This window comes from Suncus etruscus, chromosome 7, assembly GCF_024139225.1.
Source record: "Suncus etruscus isolate mSunEtr1 chromosome 7, mSunEtr1.pri.cur, whole genome shotgun sequence".
Classification (NCBI taxonomy): domain Eukaryota; kingdom Metazoa; phylum Chordata; class Mammalia; order Eulipotyphla; family Soricidae; genus Suncus; species Suncus etruscus.
The window spans coordinates 117,330,040-117,349,357 of record NC_064854.1 but is presented as its reverse complement, the minus strand read 5'-3'; the positions used below and the strand labels follow the sequence as shown (position 1 = coordinate 117,349,357).

Below are 19,318 nucleotides of genomic sequence, written 5' to 3'. Positions count from 1 at the left end.
TTATATTGGCACTGAGGATATATCAGTGGACAGTTCTGACAAAATCCCTGCCTTATCAAGTTTATATTCTAGGGACAATAAATAATATAAAATGTGATTTATGCTGAGAAAACAAGACATAGGGGAGAAGGTAAGGAAGGTAGTGGGCTGGAGAGAAAGCAGAACACTTTCAAGGGGTCCTTTAGAGGTGGGTGTGGTGCATTGTCTGCCTAAGCATAAATATCAACATTACTCATGTTATCTCAATAATAACATTAAGAGCCAAAAAAAAATAGCCATATTGAGATTTCAGTCCCTTGAAGGATAGAGAAAATAAGTCATCTAAGCAATTTAAAAAGAAAACTTTTAAGCAGAAGACAAAGTGCAGTGATTCAAATGGAAAAGGAGACGGTGAGATTTATGGGCTTTCTCTTATTGGGTGCTGGAGATCAAACACTGCATCCTGTAAGGCAAAGCACCCTACTGGCAGTATTCTTTTTGGTACAGAGATGTATGTATTTTTTAAATGTCGTTTCAATAATAAATTGGATTTGAGTCTCTCATTACCGGAAAGTGATTTAATAGCCCAAACTTCTTATATTGGAAAGCTACCAGAAAATTGTATTGTGAACCTTAAGAAATAGAAAAGAACCCAGCAAGCTCCGTCTCTTTAGTTGTGGTCCTGCCCCCACCGGAGTGACAGTTCAGGAAAGGCCCCGCCCCTATCGTTTCCCACCTTCCATTGGACTGTCTGTTTAGAGGCCCCGCCCCTTACACTGTGGCCCCGCCCAGCCGGAGTGACAGTTCAGGGAAGGCCCCGCCCCTTTTATAGTTTCCCGCCCTCCATTGGAGCGTCTGTTTAGAAGTCCCGCCTCTTCTGCTGTGGTCCCGCCCCCACAGGATTGACACTTCCGGGAGGCCCCGCCTCTCCCTTACCCTGGTCCGCTCTCACTCTAGAGCCAGTCCGATCGGCGCCGGTTGCACACTCCCATAAGGCCCTTTGCCCTCCTGCGCGAGGCGAGGCCCCGCCTTCCCCAGTGGAGGCCACGCCCCTGGTCACGCCCCTTTGTCCAGTCTCGGCTTGGCCACGCCCACTCGTCCGGGCCCGGCCCAGACTCCCGCTCTGGTCCGATCCCGGGCCCGCCCCGCCTCCGAAGTCGTGGAAGGCCGGAGCGGTGGTGAGTGGGGGTGGGGAGAGGAGGGACCCCAAGTTCTCCAGCACCCGAGCCCCGCAGCGAAGCCCCGGGCGTCGGCCCGCCGCCCGGTGACTCGTACCGGCCTCCGCCCTTCCTTTCCCGGCACCTGACAGGCTCGGGAATGGGGAAGTAGGACAGGGATGGGCATCGGTTTGGGGGGCTGCTAGGGCCCCAGGGAGGAGGAGTGGAGGTGTTGGGGGCTCGGAAAGATGTTAGCAAGTACGGGGGGGCTGAGATTTAGGGAGGGGCGGTGGGGTTTGGGGGAGTCAGGGGATAGTCAGGAGTATGGGGCTGTCTGGAAAATTGTCCATCAAGGCCCTGAAGCGGCAGGTAGGAGCCCTAAGGGACTTTTGGGGTTCAGGGAAAGTGTCTCAGAAAAAGAGCAAGGGGTTGCATTTGTAATTCTCTCCCATCAGTGATTGTGGGTCCAGATTATCTATCTGCTGGGAAGCATTTTGGTTTTTTTTTTTTCTTTGTTTAAATAATAGATGCAAGTCCTGGCCCTCTTTGGGACACCTGAGAAATGTTGGGGGGAATGAGGTTCTACTCTAGGTCGCCTCTCATTTTTCCTGGTGACAGCACAGCAAGGCCCTTGGGGTGTGCTGTCTTCTCTAACACCCTGTGCCAGCATGCTAATCTTTAAAGAAAGTACTGCTGACTTTTATTCAGACTTAACACACAATTGTATCCCCTTGTCCTATATCTTAGGAAATTTCAGATTAAAGAATCCTGCGAATAAAATATATATATTTATGTACAAACATGCATGTATATATAAATAAAATCTGGATACTGAACATGTAAAGTCACACAGACCTACAACCATGCGATAGAGTCTTAGATGTTTTCTAAGTGTTTTATGAGCAGTTTTCAATTTACTCAAGGGTAGGTTATATCAATTCTGACCAGCTATTAGATTATGCTGATAGGATTTTTAGATTGTAGTTGAAATATCAAAGAAGTGAAATAATGGAAAAAGTAAAGGAAGACCTTAAAAATGGTGCATGTATGCTTAGAAGAAACAGTGAAATATCTTGGTGGTGAGGCTGGAGGCTTGGGCCATTGGTACTTGGGCTATACCCAACATCTGGCTAAGCTTGGGCTTGTTACCCACTAAAGTTTGGGGAGATCATATGGTGCTCTAAGCCTTGCATAGTCTACTATGGCCTTAAACTTGAACTATCTAGCCTTCTGTCCGAATAAGAAAAAAATTTTGAATGCATAACATTAACTTATTTTGAAGCAATTTTAGATTTACTAAAGTTTATATTTTTAAAAATTGTCAAAAAATAGTATAAAGTTCTCATATGTCTTTCAATGAACTTCTTCAAGTATTTATATATGTTGTTTTTTTTTAATGCTTTTTTTTAAACTAGAGGTGGGTGGGTGTCAGGATCTAACTCTAAAACTTCATATATGCCCAAATTGCACTCATATATTGTATAACCATTTATGGTTTTTGAAATCTGTGGAAATGTACCTTGCTGCAATTCTATTAAGCAACGTATGGCCCTTACTCAGATTTCATAAATGTATTGCCAGCGTTCAGGGTTCAGTTCATATCATGCTTTACAATTAGTTCTTATCTGACTACCTTGGTTTGGATGCCTCCTACCTAAGCTGACCTAGTTTCAGATCTGAAAAATAAAGTAGGTCTTTTAGAAAGCATACATATTCCTTGAATTTGTCTTCAAACCCCTTACCTTAGAATAATATATTTATCTCCTTTCCTGGCACTGATTAGTATAGATGGACTAGATTATGTAATCAGGAAAGTTTTTACTTATGTATCTTATAGATCATTTCTAACTCTTATCATCCATATTTTAGTATTCCTTACATAGTATCTTAGGCATTGACAGTAAGAATTCCTTAAAATCAAGAACCAAATGCCAATTCCTGTTTGACCATTTTAGAGAAAAGGGTAAAGACTTCGTTTAGTGTGACCAACTTGTTTTATTTATTTTTTTAATTTTTCTTCAGGGATCACACTTGGCAGGACTTAGGAGACCTTTTCCTGCCATACCATCTCTCTAGCCCCTTGTTTCATTTTTTAAATTAGAAAATATGAGGCTGGAAAGATGGTACAGTTGTTAAGAAGTTTGCCTTGCAGACCAGCCCACCAGGTTTAATCCTGGCACTGCCAGGATTTTCTGGTATCCCAAACATTGCCCAGAGGTTACTCCTATTCCCAGAGCACTGATAGATGTGGCCCAACTCCTCGACACCCCCAAATAAAATAAAATAAAAATAAAAATGGAAAGCCTGTGTCTAGGACACTCCTTCAGACCAGGACAAATCTTTGCCTGTCTGGATTTTTTCTACTAAGAAATCACAGCGCTTTTCTTATATCATTTCAGCCAGAGTGAGACAAATCTTTTTTTTTAAATATATTTTTTATTTAAGTAACATGATCATATTTGGGTTACAGTCATAACCAGAACACCCCCCTTCACCGGTGCAACATTACCCCCTCCCCCCTTCCCATCCCCTGCCTGTTTTCGAGACAGGCATTCTACTACAGTAATTTGTTTTTAAGTTCAGTAAGTTGTATTTTTTTCCTTAAAGGATAAGTGTAAAAAAATATGGTAAAGGTGTGATAGTGGCAATCGCCAATGTTTGCATAGGTCCAGAAAAATGGAGAAATGGGGAAAAAAAATCCTTGACCTGATTACAAAAAGGCCTCACCCCAGAAGTTTATTGGCTTAAGACAGACTCTGGGTTCCAGGCATACCAGTCTATCTAACTCCAGTCATTCTCACGGTCCCGGTGAAACTTTTTCACACTTTAGCTATAGTTGGTATCCGACTTTTATATTTAAAGACTCGATTCTGTGCATTTCTTTCGTTGATGTCAGGCTGATGTGGAGCATCCTCTAGTTTCAGCATATCATTAAGTGCAGAGCAATCTGCTCTGCATGCGGACTGTTGCTGAGTCACCTGGGTGTTGGGAGTAGTCTTTGAAATCAGTCAATGCCAAAGCAGTGGTAGTTCTTCTCTGGTAGAGGCTTGGATCCTGGGAATGTTAAAGACAATAAACATTGTTTCCATAGTTCAGGTGTGTGTGGGCGATGCCCATTCTTCTGAGGCCTGAGCCAAATCATTATGCCAATGTTCAGGGTAAAAGGCCTAATTACACTACCAAATTTGTGTTCCCATCTCTATTAGATAAGAACTTGTTTGTATATGTATTATTTTCCCATTTTAATGTGCCTATGCAAAGGAGAAGCAATGCCACAAGATATTGTTGGTGCATCTGGGGGCCAACGAATAAATCCCAACATTTCCCGTAACTTGGTATAAACATGAAATCTACACAGAGTTACTCTTCTACCAGTATTGCTTATAAAACAGATCTCATAGGGGGAAAATCAAGCAATCAAATAACTAATCTAGTGGGCAAAATTGTCACAAATGAGGATATTTGAAAAGAGTTATAGATGTTAAGGGAATACATCTGAGATATACAAAAGAGATACATGTGACCCTTTTATGTTTTAAAAAGAAAAAAGAAAAAAAGAAAACAAGGGTATTTGAAGACAACAGGTGATAGTTGAGTTTGCGACATGTTTTGTGGCATTATGGAACCCTTGAACTAGGGGTTATGCTGAAGCTGATTCTGGTATCATGCAACAGTCCATAGTTTGATGGGGACATAAGGGGCCACCAATCATGGGTCAACAGGCGTGTTGGTCATAGTTGTTTGTGTAGGCATGAGCTGGGGACCGAGAGGGTGTCATTTAATGAGCTGGATGGTGGTATTGGGGCAGAAGGTCAGTCTTGGTGTCTACCAAATTAGGAACTGAGGATAAGGAGGGTTGAATAAGGGGAAGATAATGGTTCAGGGTTTGGGTATGAGGAGGTAGGAGAGACAAAGGGGTGAGAGGAGAGGTAATACATAAAAACTAGACAATAAAGGTCAATTTGAGTGTTTTGTCAGAATCTTGAGCATCCTGATTCTATTCCTAGGAGCAGTCTAGGATCAGGAATGTTTTTGGATAATGATTAAAAAGTATATTTGAAAAATAATATCACTAGCAAGCAAAACAGGGGGTCCAGTATACATTGGGGAGGGGTTTCCCTCCTCCGCCTGCCCCCCCAAGGCCCGAGTTGCCAGGGCCGGTCATGAAGACCCGCCTGGCGTGGGGGGTCCCAGTCTCCTGGACCAGGTGTTCAGTTCAGGAGATCTGTGACCCGCTGTCCGACCAGCGACCCTAACATACCAGAAAAACAGAGGGACGGCTTTCTTGGCATGTGCGAGAGTGAGACAAATCTTAACAGGATTTGGTGTAAGGAGTGAGGACAGAAAGAGTGAGAAGAGGAAGTCATCTGCCTGTACCTCATGGGTCACAGTGAGGGCGACTCATCTGGGCGACTCTGTCAGAGTAGGCCTTTGCTGAGTATGGCCTCTGCTCAGGCTCCTGGGGCCTTGCTATCCTTAGTGTGTTGTGCCTCTTTAGCCTCATATTTCTGGGTGAGACCATCAATCAGGCTCCTGGAGTAGTTCCTCAGGAACTGTGTCTCACTGACCTCACATTGTGTCGCTGAGGAACTCCAGTGATGTGTGTATACTAGGTGTTGATTTTCTACTCTCCAATCTGTCTACATTTTATCTACCTCATGGATAGAGTGAGTGAAAGTACGCAGTTGGTGCCAAAACTGACTGTTAGAGGTTTGAGAACAGAGACTCCCAAACTTACATGCCCCCTGCATCTCCTTTTATTTTTTTTTCCAGAAAATAAAGTTACAGCCTCCCAGAATTCTACTTTCTCTAAATAAACAAATAGAAAAATACCCCTAGTTGCCTCCAAGTTCACTACTGGATCTTTTCAGGGCTCTCTGAGTGGGGTAAGGTTAGTCCACTTTGGGAAATAGTGCACCTGTATATTGTCTCATGCCTCAGGGTGTTCATATTAAGATGCCCTGTTTCCATCCTTTTACTCCTGGCGTTAACATAATAAACTTTTGTCCTGAGATCTCTCATCTTTGGCGGCATCAATAATAGCCTTATTCTGTCACTGATGTGTTGTCATTGTGCTTCTTGACCAAGAGTAATTTTGATTTAGGTTTCTCCTGAGTTTGAAGCCAGCAATTTCTTTTGTTTTGTTTTGCTTTGTAGGAGCCACACCATGCGATGCTCAGGGGTTACTCCTGGCTCTGCACTCAGAAATTACTCCTGGCAGGCATGGTGGACCATATGGATACTGGGAACTGAACCTGGTTTGTCCCAGGTTGGCTGCGTGCAAGGCAAATGCCCTACCTCCATGCTATCGCTCTGGTCCCCAGAAGTCAACAATTTCTAAATTCTAAAGATAGCCTAGTTCATTTCCTTCATAGTCTTTAATTTTATAATACCATTTATTTTTCCTCCTTATCCTGTAACAAACCCTGTAAGAGTACAATGGTATGGTTATTAGTTATTTTTCTTGATAATGGATAACATAAGTCACCTTACCATTTCAGTCCCACCACTCCTAATAGTTGATCTCATGGTGTGTTTCAGTACATATGTACTTTTTTAATCCTCGTTGTCAGGATTTACCTTCCCTAGCCCTCTTATGGGCAGGTGGTTTAGTAGCTAATGTAAGAGCCATACCTCTTCTAGTCTCTCTGTAGTTTAAAGAAATAGTTAAAATTTTAATTTAATTAATGCAGGATAAGGAAGAACAGGGTTTAGAATAGCTGTCTGTTGATCCTGTGCCCAAGACTTTTGTAAGAGTTGATTGCTCCATTCCTTCGCTGATCTGGGTAAAAGAGACTGATAGTGGCAGAGAAATCAGGCCATCCCCCAGTGTCTTGGAAATCTGTTTCAGCTGTTTGGCAGCTGGAGCTTCACAAACAAGACATAAGTCTTTTGTACTTTTGTATTTTTATTTATCTATTTATTTTGGCATTTGTGGGCACACCTGGCGGCACTCTGAGGTTGCTCCTGATTATGCTCTCAGAAATCTCTCCTGGCAGGCTCAGAGGACCATGTGGGATGCTGGAGATGGAATCCGGGACTGTCCTGGTGTGCAAGGCAAATGCTCTACCACTGTGCTATCTCTCCGGCCCATATACTTCTGTAATTTTAGATTCTACCACAACTTGGACCATAGTGATCATATTATAAATGTTGGTTGTGTTTGCTATTTTTTTCTTAAAATAAACTACTGTTAAGCCTCTGTAGTCTAGTCTATTGGTAAGTCAACATGCTCCCCAATTTTCCATTATGAAAACTTTAATCAGTTGAGGGAGTTATGTATTTACTGTTTCTTTTTTAAAATGCCACTTCTATACCTCTGTAGCCTATTGGTAGATTAATATTCTTTCTAATTTTTTATTATCAAAGGCTTAGAAGGTTCAGGGTAGTTGAAAGAATACCTTGAACCAGCCCCCCTCTCTTTTATTCTTACCTACTAAATTTACCTACTGAGGTGTATATTATTTAGTCACAGAGCAAATCCTCTGCTCAGAGAACTATAGTAACTCTAGATGGGCTTTCAGATTTGACATAATTTGTGGAAATTTTTTTTCTTAAAACATTGTCACATACAATAAACAATCTCAAGCTAGTCTTGTTTTTCTTCTGTGCTGTCTTTGTTCTTCCTTCGTTGATTTTATATGTGTTAGTTCCCTGTGCAGAACATAGTCTAAAATTAAGCACTATGAGCTTCCATAACTCTAATGTCTTTGGATCACGAGAACTGCAGAGTTGGGTGTTATGAAGAAAAAATACAAAAAAAAAAATCTATTTTTATTTGTTAAAAAATAATGACTATTTTTTTCTCTTTTTCATAATAACCCACTCTTGTGTTTTAATTTTCTTTTAATTTTCAGCACATTGTTTCAAAGATGAAAGCGACCTTATCAGCATTAGATACTTCTCAAAGTTCTTTCACGCCTTTGGCAGTCATAGAACTTGCTCAGGATGTTAAAGAAGAAACCAAAGAATGGCTGAAAAACAGAATTATTGCTAAAAAGAAAGATGGAGGTGAGTGAAAGAAATACTATTCAGGCTTAGTCATATTCAGTGACTAAGTGATATTTTCAGAGGTGTCTTACAGTTTCTTAAATGATATCTGGGACTTGGAAGGAGGTGTTAGGTCAACATTAGACTATAAATCTATTAGGCTGTCTGCAATTTGAGTGATTTTTGTTCACACCTATAAATTCTAGCTAGTACAGTACCTTGTATATTCTTGTTGCATAATAAATATTTGTCAAATGAATGAACTAAATCTCAGAGTGCTCTTTGTACAGCATTTAGGGTACTAAGGAAGAGAAAAGTCCGGTTTCTGCCTACAGAGATTTTATTCCCTTTATGGTAGCAGGGTTGAGGACACTGTGCCAGTTCTTAAAAACTGAAGTTGATCAGATATCTCCCCATTGCCTGCAAAAAAGTAAAAGATTATTCTATCCCTTTCTGAAATGATTTCTGCTCAGTTGCTAATTAAATTAGGTATAAGATTAGTGAGTAGAGGTCAAAGATAGTTAGGAGCCTTCTTTCAGGTAATGTCTGTCTTCAGCTGTGCAAACATTATAAAATTTGTGCATCTGACCCACTCCAAAGACAAATAAGCATGACCCTTCTGTAGGAATATGAAAGGAATCCAGAAATCTATTTCCTAAATAGATCACACCTTTCTTTTCTTGGTATCAACTTTATTACCACTTCCCTTGACAATCATTAGTGTCACTAATTCCTTATTCTTTGGTAGTATTCATATATATATATATTTATATATATTTTATTTAAACACCTTGATTACATACATGATTGTGTTTGGGTTTCAGTCATGTAAAGACCACCACCCATCACCAGCAACATTCCCATCACCAATGTCCCAAGTCTCCCTCCTCCCTACCCAACCCCCACCTGTACTCGACAGGCTTTCTATTTCCCTCATACATTCTCATTATTAGGATAGTTCAAAACGTAGTTATTTCTCTAACTAAACTCATCCCTGTTTGTGGTGAGCTTCATGAAGTGAGCTGTAACTTCTAGCTCTTTTCTCTTTTGTGTCTGAAAATTATTATGGCAAGAATGTCTTTCATTTTTCTTAAAACCCATAGATGAGTGAGACCATTCTGCGTTTTTCTCTCTCTCTGACTTATTTCACTCAGCATAATAGATTCCATGTACATCCATGTATAGGAAAATTTCATGACTTCATCTTTCCTGACAGCTGCATAATATTCCATTGTGTATATGTACCACAGTTTCTTTAACCAAGATACCCTTCAACAGATGAATGTCTAAAGAATCTTTAGTAGTATTCTGATGTGCAAACCAAATTGCATTTCAATAGTTTCCTCTGATAAGTCTAGAAATTAATTACTACTTATAAATCATTTCCAAGCTTCCAAAGAATGATAACTGTTGTCAGGTGGATTTATGTCTTTTAAAAAGAAAAAAAACCCTGTCACTTTAATTAGAGTCTGAAAGAGTTTAGGTGAAGAGTAAAGATAAGCATAAGGATTTCTTTTATTACCTTTATTGTAAGATCCAGAATTTTTTTTTGGATATTTTATGATTATAAGTGTAGGAGGATGTCTCACAGACCTTATCCTAATAAAACTAAACAAGGGGCAGAAAACAAGACTGGGATATACTGTAGTTTCTCTCCCCAAGACACCATGCAATTATAAACCATGAAAATAAGAAACTATCAGTTCATTTGTTTTTTTTTTTAATAAACGTAAATCAGCTAAACTATCAATAACAGGTAGTCACAATGAAACTACAACTGATGAAACAAAAATGCTGATACAACTATATTGTAAAATTGGGTAAGGAGAGTGGTAACTTGAAATGGTGAAAGGAGGAGGGGGAAAGAAAACTACAACCTTCCCTTCCAAAGGCATCAAAAATCAAGAACAAGCTTCATAGAATTAAAATTACTAGAAAGGGGAGGTTGCAAAGAATAGAGTGTTCACTGGTCTTTGGTCAGTGATTTTGGATGATGGGGGTATAGGATGGTAACAGATGTTTGAACTTGGTTCTCAAACACTGGTAGTGAGTTATTTTTAGGAAGGATAGAGGAGAAAGGAAGGAAATGACTTCCAGGCATGTTTGGTGATATGAAAACAATTAAAGGAATTTATTATACTGAATAATTTGAAAGGTGTTGCTTTTGGAAAGGTAAATTGGGGTTAGGGAGATTGAGGCCACTGATTTTCAAAACAAGTCACTGACAGATGTTCTTCACAAAGTTAGATCAATTTATACTCTCTAGAAATGTTTGCAGATGACTTTTCCCACGCATTCGCTGTGTTAGTTTGGATCTTCTAAGCAAGATATGCCAGGATAAGATTTGATGTAAAAGAGATTTCATGAGGGGAATGTTTATAGATATGTGAAATGAAATATTCAGACTTTGGTGCAGAAGAAGCTTGAATAAGAATTTTTAAATTAAAATTCATTTTTTCATAATCTCTAAATTACATATATATAACATCAAATCACATGTACTTTTCATATTTGGGAATCCTATTTAAAAATAATAGCTTTGGGGGAAGGAGTGATAGCACAGTGGATAGAGCATTTGCCTTGCAAACAGCCTACCTGGATTTGATCCCCAGCATCCCATATAGTCCCTGAGCCTGCCAGAAGTAATTTCTAAGCACAGAGCCAGGGTAACATCAGAGTACCACTGGGTGTGACCCCTACCCCAACAACAACAACAAAAAGAATAGCTTTAAATCTTATTGAATATAGATATTTCTTGGGGAAAATCATTGAAAATTAGTTTGCTTTTTATTGTTTTTAACATTCACAAATTTTGTTATAGTTCAATTTAATTGTATTACATTTATGACTTTTTTTTTTACTAAGATATTTTGTTTTAACTTAATTTTCTTAAATTTTGTAGGGGTAGCTTCCCCAGTTATGCTCAGAAACCTGACTTGGATGAGTTCGTCTATGTGGGGAATGTACTCTACAACATCCTTGCCTCCTTCATAATTTTACTCAGTGTACTTTTATACCTAAAATATAACAAATAGCTAAATCTTGTTATATAACTACTTCTAATTGGAATAACTGGCAAGCCAGGGCTCAAACTAAGATTGGCTGCATGCAAGGCAATCTCTTCTACTCTATTGATAATTTCAGCCCACTGTAGCTGGATCATTGATTTTATGGGAGGAGGGTTGTTCCTTTAACCTGACGCTATTCAGATGTCAACGAACATTTATTTAGAAGCTAGTTCTAAATTGTCGATATCATTTTCTCTTCAAACAAATATAATATTTTCTTTTCTTTTTTCTTTTTTGGATTTTTGGGACACACCCGGTGATGCTCAGGGGTTACTCCTGGCTATGTACTCAAAAATTGCTCCTGGCTTGGGGGACCATATGGGATACCAGGGTTCGAACTGTGGTTTGTCCTAGGCTAGTGCAAGCAAGGCAGATGCCTTACTGCTTTGCACTACCGCTCCAGCCCCAAACATAATATTTTCTTTAGAAGTTTTCTATCTTTGTGCTTTTATATTAATCTCTCCCTAATATTGTCTTTATCTTTTGCTTTTTGAAGGTGCTCAACTATTGTTTAGGCCCTTGTTAAATAAGTATGAGAAAGAAACACTTGAACATCAGAATTTGTATCTTGTTGGTGCCACTAATACTAGATTATTATTTGGGGCAGAAAGCTCTGGGGACTGGTAAAAGAATGCAATGACTGTTCCATGAGAGCCTTCACCTATGGAACCCGGCATAAACTTTAAAGGTTGTTTGATGGTAAGTCCCAAGATTACTTGATTTATATCAGAATCAACTTAACAAAACAAGTTTTTGATGACGAGTTCTGGGATCAGCAGGGTTTTTTTTTCTAAAATGTTCAGATCATAAGGTATTTTTGGGCATTGTGGGCTCTATGTTCTTTGTTACAGATATTCAACACTGTCATTGTAGGGCAGAAGCTACTTTAGACCAAAAAAAAAAAAAAAAAAAAGGCAGTAGTGTTCACTAAAATTGAAATTGTAAATCTAAGTGGTATTCTCATCATATTTAGCTTACAGGTCCTAATGTGCCACCTTTGGAGTGGAATAACATAAATTAGAATGATTTGTGCAACCTAATTCTACTATTATAATTACCGGAATAGTGACTATTTACTGACTTGATAGAGAAAAATCTTGCAGTAAAAAACAAAGTAGTAGTTGAATATCCTAGAGAGTCCTTTTAGTGGTATGGTAACTGTTTTTCTTCTGGAGTAAATGGTATTCCAGATTAAAATGGTTTCTAGCAAGAAATGAGAAAGCCAGAACAATTGTATAATAGTTTGTAATATCTGATTATATGAATTAGGACCAAATAAGCTGGGGATGAGGATTAGCTGTCAGACACTTTCTCTGTGCACATAAAATATTGGTTTGATTCTCAGGGACCTGCCCCAATTATAGAAATAAAATAACATGAAAGAATAACTGGCATCTTTATGACTTTTAAATTGGAAGGTATGATTATACTTTATCTGATTATTTACTCTAGACTACATGTTAATGAATAAGCAGTCAACCTAAAATACCCCTCAGTAAGATTTCCCCATCAAGAAACAATACCGTTTTGTTATTGTTATGTTGTTTTGGTTTTGTTTTTGGACCACACCCAGTGACACTCAGGGTTTACCCCTGGCTATGCACTCAGAAAATGCTCCTGGGTTGGGGAACCATATAGGACCCCGGGGATCCAACTGAGGTCCATCCTGGGTCAGCTGATTGCAAGGCAAATGCCCTAACACTGTGCCATCGCTCCGGCCCCAACAATACTGTTTTCTTATCAATGTCTTTTTCCTCATTTATAGGAGGAATATTCAATTCTAGAAGGAAATAACCTGTGCTTAAGACTTTGAAAGAAGAAAATTTCTGCAAACTTAATTCCATTCCTACTTAAAAGTACTCTTAGAATTAAAAAACATTTTACTCTATGTTTTTTGGTATAAAATAATACAAGTAAGTGTACTTGTGTGGATGCTTATACCATGTGGCATAATAACTTACAGTAATTAGAGAACTATATCATGGGAAATAATAATAGAATTTTCTTTATAACATCCAAGCAACTTTCCATTCTAATTTACTAGTTTTATACTTAAGTTATTCCTTATATAGTATACTTCTTATATGTTATATTTTAGCTGTTACCTATATGTTGATTATTTATTTATATCACTATGTTTACTCAGGCTATGTGTTATTCACTTTATTTTGACCATTGCTGAGAAAATGACTGGATGTTTTGTTTTATTTTAGATAACAATGATGATTTCCTCTCAATGGCAGAACGTCAATTTATTATCAGATATGAACTTGAAAATCTTAGAGCCAGAGAGGAAAAAATGATCCCTGGTTATCCCAAGGCAAAGCTGTATCCAGGAAAATCATTATGTAAGTCATTCAATTAGCTGTATCACTGCACATTGTAGTGCAGTTATTTATTCTTAGTAGACACAAACAACACACTACCAAGTCTTTAATTTTTTTCTTCTCACTAAAAAACAATGCAACTTTATAGTACCGTATTTTCTGGCATATAAGATGACTTTTTGACCCATGAAAAACTTCTTAAAAGTTGGGGTCGTCTTATACACCGGTATACAGCATGCTAAAACTTACTCCAGCTTTAGGGACGAGTGACCCACCCTCTCTTCCCCCCACATACCATTCTGCTGCCAGGCATCATCATTCAGTCCCCTGCTTGCCCAGATTAATCTCTCAGGGCACACAGAGGAGCTGAGTTACTGAGTGTTACACCCCATCCAGCCGCCGGGCGTCATCACTGGTATATGGCTTTCAGGTGCTCAGTCCTCTCTTCAGCTTTTATGGGACACAGAGGAAGCACTCTGTCTCTCTCTAGCTGTCTTATTAATCACTGCTCCTTAGCCAGCTGCTCTTGGAGGAACCCCCTCTCCCTGCTCTCAATGTAGATGACAATTAAAAAAAATCACAGTTACTCACTACAAAGGACAAATGTAAAATGATTGTTGCACTCCAAAGTCTAGCTTTTTTAAACATATACTGATAACTTTTGAGGGTTCTACTCTTTTTTTCTTACTTTTTAAATTTCCATTTGTGTGTGTTAAAAGAGAGATAGTCTTATATGGCAAATATAGCCCAAACCCTATATTATAACAGGAAAAGTAGGGGATAGTCTTATATGCCCAGTTGTCGTATACGCTGGAAAATATGGTTACTCATTTTTCACTAAGATATCTTTGGTCTTTAGAGCCTCCTGTATATTTAAATTTGAGGGGGGTTTGCTTAAACTTGGTAACAGGTTCTCTACCTTCTCTACCCCACTAGTACTCCCATCTTGTGTCCCAGGTCACCTTAAATAGTGGGAACTTGACAGTACGCAACCACTGAACACTTGTGATGCACATTCCTGGCTGTCATTCAGGTCTGTTCAAACGGTGCAATGGTATTCCTGAATACCATATCAAACCTAGGCTTGTTTGAATTTGTCACAAAAATTACCATAGCCTTTGCTAGTTCAAACTCCTAGTTGCTTTCCAGATCTCTGCTCATGTGCACTCACGTTTGTACATCTGTGCCTATAAGCATCTGTGATTATGTTTATTTGGTTGTACTTCAGGCCATTTTAACTTGCTGCTCTAGGACTCACATTACTCTTGCTACTTCACACCAGAGTGCTCCCATGTCCATTAAACCTTAGCATTTTACAGTTGTTATAGAGTACTTATAGATAAAAATTTTTAGTAGCCATGTAAATTTGTTTATATACTACAGATTTATATACAGTTTATATACTACAGACACATGAAAACCCACATGCTGTCCAGTCTTGCTTGAGTTTTTATGCCACAGTCACCTCTGTGTAATAGCAACTATGAACCTTCACTCACCATTCAGGTCTGTTCAACCTTGGTACAGTAGCTACTATTACCCACAAACTCTTGGTGAGAATTTGGCCCTTGTACACAAAATGAAACCCACTAGAGTGAGTCTGATTTTGACTGGAGCAACTGGAGTTTGTAATTGAACAAATTCAATTACAATTGTAATTGAATTAGTCACTGCCTAGTGACTAATTCTAAAAGTCTCAAAGAGGCCACTTATTCTTTCATGTTATTTTATTTCTATGATTGCGACAGTCCTTTGATTCAAACCCAATATCCTATGTGCGCAGGGCAAGCGCCTGACAGCGAGGCCTCATCCCCAGCCTACTTGTTTTATTCATAAGTTAGATATTGCACACTAAGTTGAACATAATCCTTGCCCTTATCTCTGGCATAATACTAGACATAATGCACAAGTGGAGAAATTCACTTGCAGAGCTGGTTGTGGGGGAAATCCTGGGAAGAACTTGAAGTACATTCAAGTTTGTAAAAACCCAGATGGAAACTTTAAAGTAATAGTCATAAAGGTCCTCCCTAAAATGAGAAATCAATGAAAGAATGTTAATGAATATAAAAAAATACAAACAGTAAACCATTGAGCTAAAGGATATATAGTAGAGGAGCTCAACAGCAAAATGGCAGAATTTGATGGTGAATTAGTGAACTCAAGGATAAGGTAGTGGAAATGAGCAACACACACAGAAAATAATTGTTAAAAATGAAGGTCAGATAAGAGGTTTATGGGGCTCTTGTGTTTTTAGCACTGGAGCATAAGCCTCACAAGTATAACCCTGGTGCATGGCTGGGAGAGATATGTAGGGACAAGTGTAGGGAGCTCAAGATTCATATTGTAGTGGCTGCAGGAGAAGAGAGACAAGTGCAGAACTCTCATTTGAAGATATAATAGATGAAACTTTGCCAGAAAGAAATCACATACGTAGATCCAAGAAGCTCAAAGTATTTCTTATAGATAAGCTTAAATAGATGTAAGACAAAACATATAATAGTTAAAATGGCCAAAAATCAAAGAGTGACAGAATCCTAAAAGCAGGAAGAGAAAATCAAATACTAAATAGGAAATCAAATAAGGAAACTCCCATAAATCAGTGATTTTCTTTTTCTTTCTTTCTTTCTTTCTTTCTTTCTTTCTTTCTTTCTTTCTTTCTTTCTTTCTTTCTTTCTTTCTTTCTTTCTTTCTTTCTTTCTTTCTTTTTCTTTCTTCTCTTTCTTTCTTTCTTTCTTTCTTTCTTTCTTTCTTTCTTTCTTCTTTCTTTCTTTCTTTCTTTCTTTCTTTTTCTTTCTTTCTTTCTTTCTTCTTCTTCTCTTTCTTTCTTCTTCTTCTTCTTCTTCTTCTTTCTTCTCTTTCTTTCTCTTCTCTCTTCCTCCCTCCTTCCTTCCTTCCTTCCTTTCTCTCTCCCCTTGCTTCCTTCCCTCCCCTCCCCCTCCCTCCCTCCCTCCCTCCTTCCTTCCTTCCTTCCTTCCTTCCTTCCTTCCTTCCTTCCTTCCTTCCTTCCTTCCTTCCTTCCTTCCTTCCTTCCTTCCTTCCTTCCTTCCTTTTTTATTTTTATTTTTGTTGTTTGATCCACAACAGTGGTGCTTAGGGGTTACTCCTAAGTTATTCTGAGTTCAGAAATTATTCCTAGCAGGCTCAGAGACCATTTGGGATGCTGGGGTGAATTGAACATAGTTCTTTGCAAGGCAACTGCCCTGTCCAATGGGCTAACTCTGGCTTTAAACATTTTCTTACTTAAAACTTTAAAAACCAGTATATTTTTGCTTGTTAGTGTATTTATTGAGGTGTTTCATTATTATTTTTTCCCTTTCTGTGAAATGGTTTTCTGTTTTGATTTTTAAAACTTGGGACCACCAAGTTGTAAAGATGTATGTTTTTACCTGAATGTTTTACCACAGGAAGATTGTCTTGTTAAGTCAAGAGAGTGAATCAGTACTTTTTATATGCTTTTGAAATTAAATTAATCCTGGAAATTAAAAAAATCTTTAATGTCCAGAAGGGAATGACATGACATATTCTAATGTTGAGTTAAGAACACTTTTTTTTGGGGGGGGCCACACCCAGCGGTGCTCAGGGGTCACTCCTGGCTGTCTGCTCAGAAATAGCTCCTGGCAGGCATGGTGGACCATATGGGACACTGGGATTTGAACCAACCACCTTTGGTCCTGGATCAGCTGCTTGCAAGGCAAACGCCGCTGTGCTATCTCTCCGGGCCCAAGAACACTTTTCTTAAGAGTATGTTATCCTAGTGGTTTTCAATCTTCTAACACCAGTGGACTGACACCAGTCCTTGGACCCATGGTTCAAAACCACTGCATTGAACTGTAATAGCTTTTTTGTGGACTATCAGGAATTTACACAATCTGGTTGTTAAAAGCTACTACCCAGTATAACTAGGTTATCATTCAGATTAGAATGATAAAGAACTTCTCAGTCAAACAACAGAGTAATTCATGGCCACTAAACTGGCCCTGCAAGGTTAGTGTAGCATCTTCTATAAAAGAAAAAAAACCAAACTGATACTTAAAAAACATAATAGTCCATTTTAAAGAAGCACTTTTTAATCAATATATGTAGAGTTTTATTGTGTCTTAATAACTTACGTTAAAATTCAGTTTTTTGATGCCAAACTTTATTCTAGCATTTCTTTGCTCTTTTTCCCTCTTCTTTTCTTGGGTTTCTTTCCCATAATTTGTATGACTCCAAAGGACCACATTTAGTCAGTCTATTCCTAATGCAGTAGTATGGTATTAAATAATTCTTTATTGTAAAATATTGATAATTTACAAGCGATAATAAATTAGTTTGTCATGGTCATGATATTTATTCTTTTTATTTTAAACTTTCTTTATTGACTGATTGATTGGTTATTGGGCCACAGTCAGTGGTGCTCAGGGGTCACTCCTGGCTCTGCACTCAGAAATTGCCCTGGGCAGACTGAGTGACCATAGGGGTGCTGGGAATTAAACCGGGTCTCTCTAGGGTCAGCCACATGCAAGGCAAATGCCCTATCACTATGCTATCTCTCCGGCTCCATGATATTTATTCTTAAATACTAGTAGATTGGGATTTTTTTTTTAACAAAGAGAAACTGCAGGCCAGTTTATAAAATAGTTCTAGCAAACCTTCCTTTTAAAGCAAGACTTAATAGTATTTAGGGGTGAAAATTTAAAACTTATACTTAATATAGGATAATATTTATGTTTTATTATGTAAGAAGACAAGAAAACCTGTTTGGCACCACTGTATATTTAGAGTTTTCTCTACCTTGTTTGAATATTTTTGAAATATAATAGTTTCTGTTTATCTTCATATACCATTGTCTTCATTTTTCAAGTGTAAAGTATAAGGGCTAATGAAGATCTTGGACTTTGAGTATAAATTAAAATTGTTTAAAGCAACATAAAATGTAGAGAAGAATGAGAATAATGTCAAGATTTCTTAGAATCAATTTGAAACTTACTTACTTTAAACTTAAAATGAGTTGTAAGCTTAGTAGTCTTGAGATCCTGTGAGTACTAACTTTCAAGGTAACTTCCAAGCAAAAATACTTAGACTGGAACCTGATCACTGTCCAAGAAGCAGAGATCAGAGTACAGAGGAGAAAAATAGGAGAACGAAGAAAGAAAGAGAAAATACAAATACAAATGACAGCATATTCTTTTCCATTAATGATTTACCTAAACACCAGTCAGAAGACTCACAGTGAACCCGGAAACAGAAATCAATTTTGTGCTGCTTATAGGAGATTTACTTGAACTCTCAAGTGATAAATATAGGTCCACATTAATGTTTCAGAAACAAGCATTCCAGGTAAATGGTAACCTAAAAAATGTCAAGAATGGCCATATTTATATCAGATAAATTGGGCTCAAATTATAAAAGGGTTATGAGAGAGGTATTATTTTTATGATTAAGGGATCAGTTCATCAGAAGGGCTTGATACTCATTAACATATATGCACTAAATGAAGGGCATCAAACGTACATAAAGCAATTATAATTTGACCTGGTTAAATTACAATTTAACCATAATACTCCATTCTGAACAATGGAAAGATCATCAGACAGAAAATAAGGGGGGACGCAAAAACCATAAGTAAAGGAAGTTGGATGAACAGGGCTTAGTAGACATTTAGAGTAAGAAGGCAAGTAAAAGAAACAGGTTTCCAATTGGAAAAGAAAAACATTTTCTCTGGTGGATGCCTTTTGTTGTACTTAGTAATAGTTTTTTTTTTTTTAATGTTGCAGAAGTGTTTTGGTCTGATATAGTCCTATTGTATTCGCAGATG

At 38.2% G+C, this 19,318-nt stretch overlaps 1 protein-coding gene across 1 annotated transcript in view; it reads left to right on the top strand.

Moving 5' to 3' along the window:
• The first annotated feature begins 1,136 nt into the window (after positions 1-1,136).
• The window catches only part of ANO10 (anoctamin 10), a 186,477-nt gene continuing 168,295 nt past the window's right edge, over positions 1,137-19,318 (top strand). Inside the window, 5 exon segments of the mRNA XM_049777443.1 lie at positions 1,137-1,157; positions 7,994-8,147; positions 11,691-11,809; positions 11,812-11,893; positions 13,408-13,542. Of these exon segments, the coding sequence (XP_049633400.1) occupies positions 8,009-8,147; positions 11,691-11,809; positions 11,812-11,893; positions 13,408-13,542 (475 nt within the window). The 5' untranslated portion in view covers positions 1,137-1,157; positions 7,994-8,008.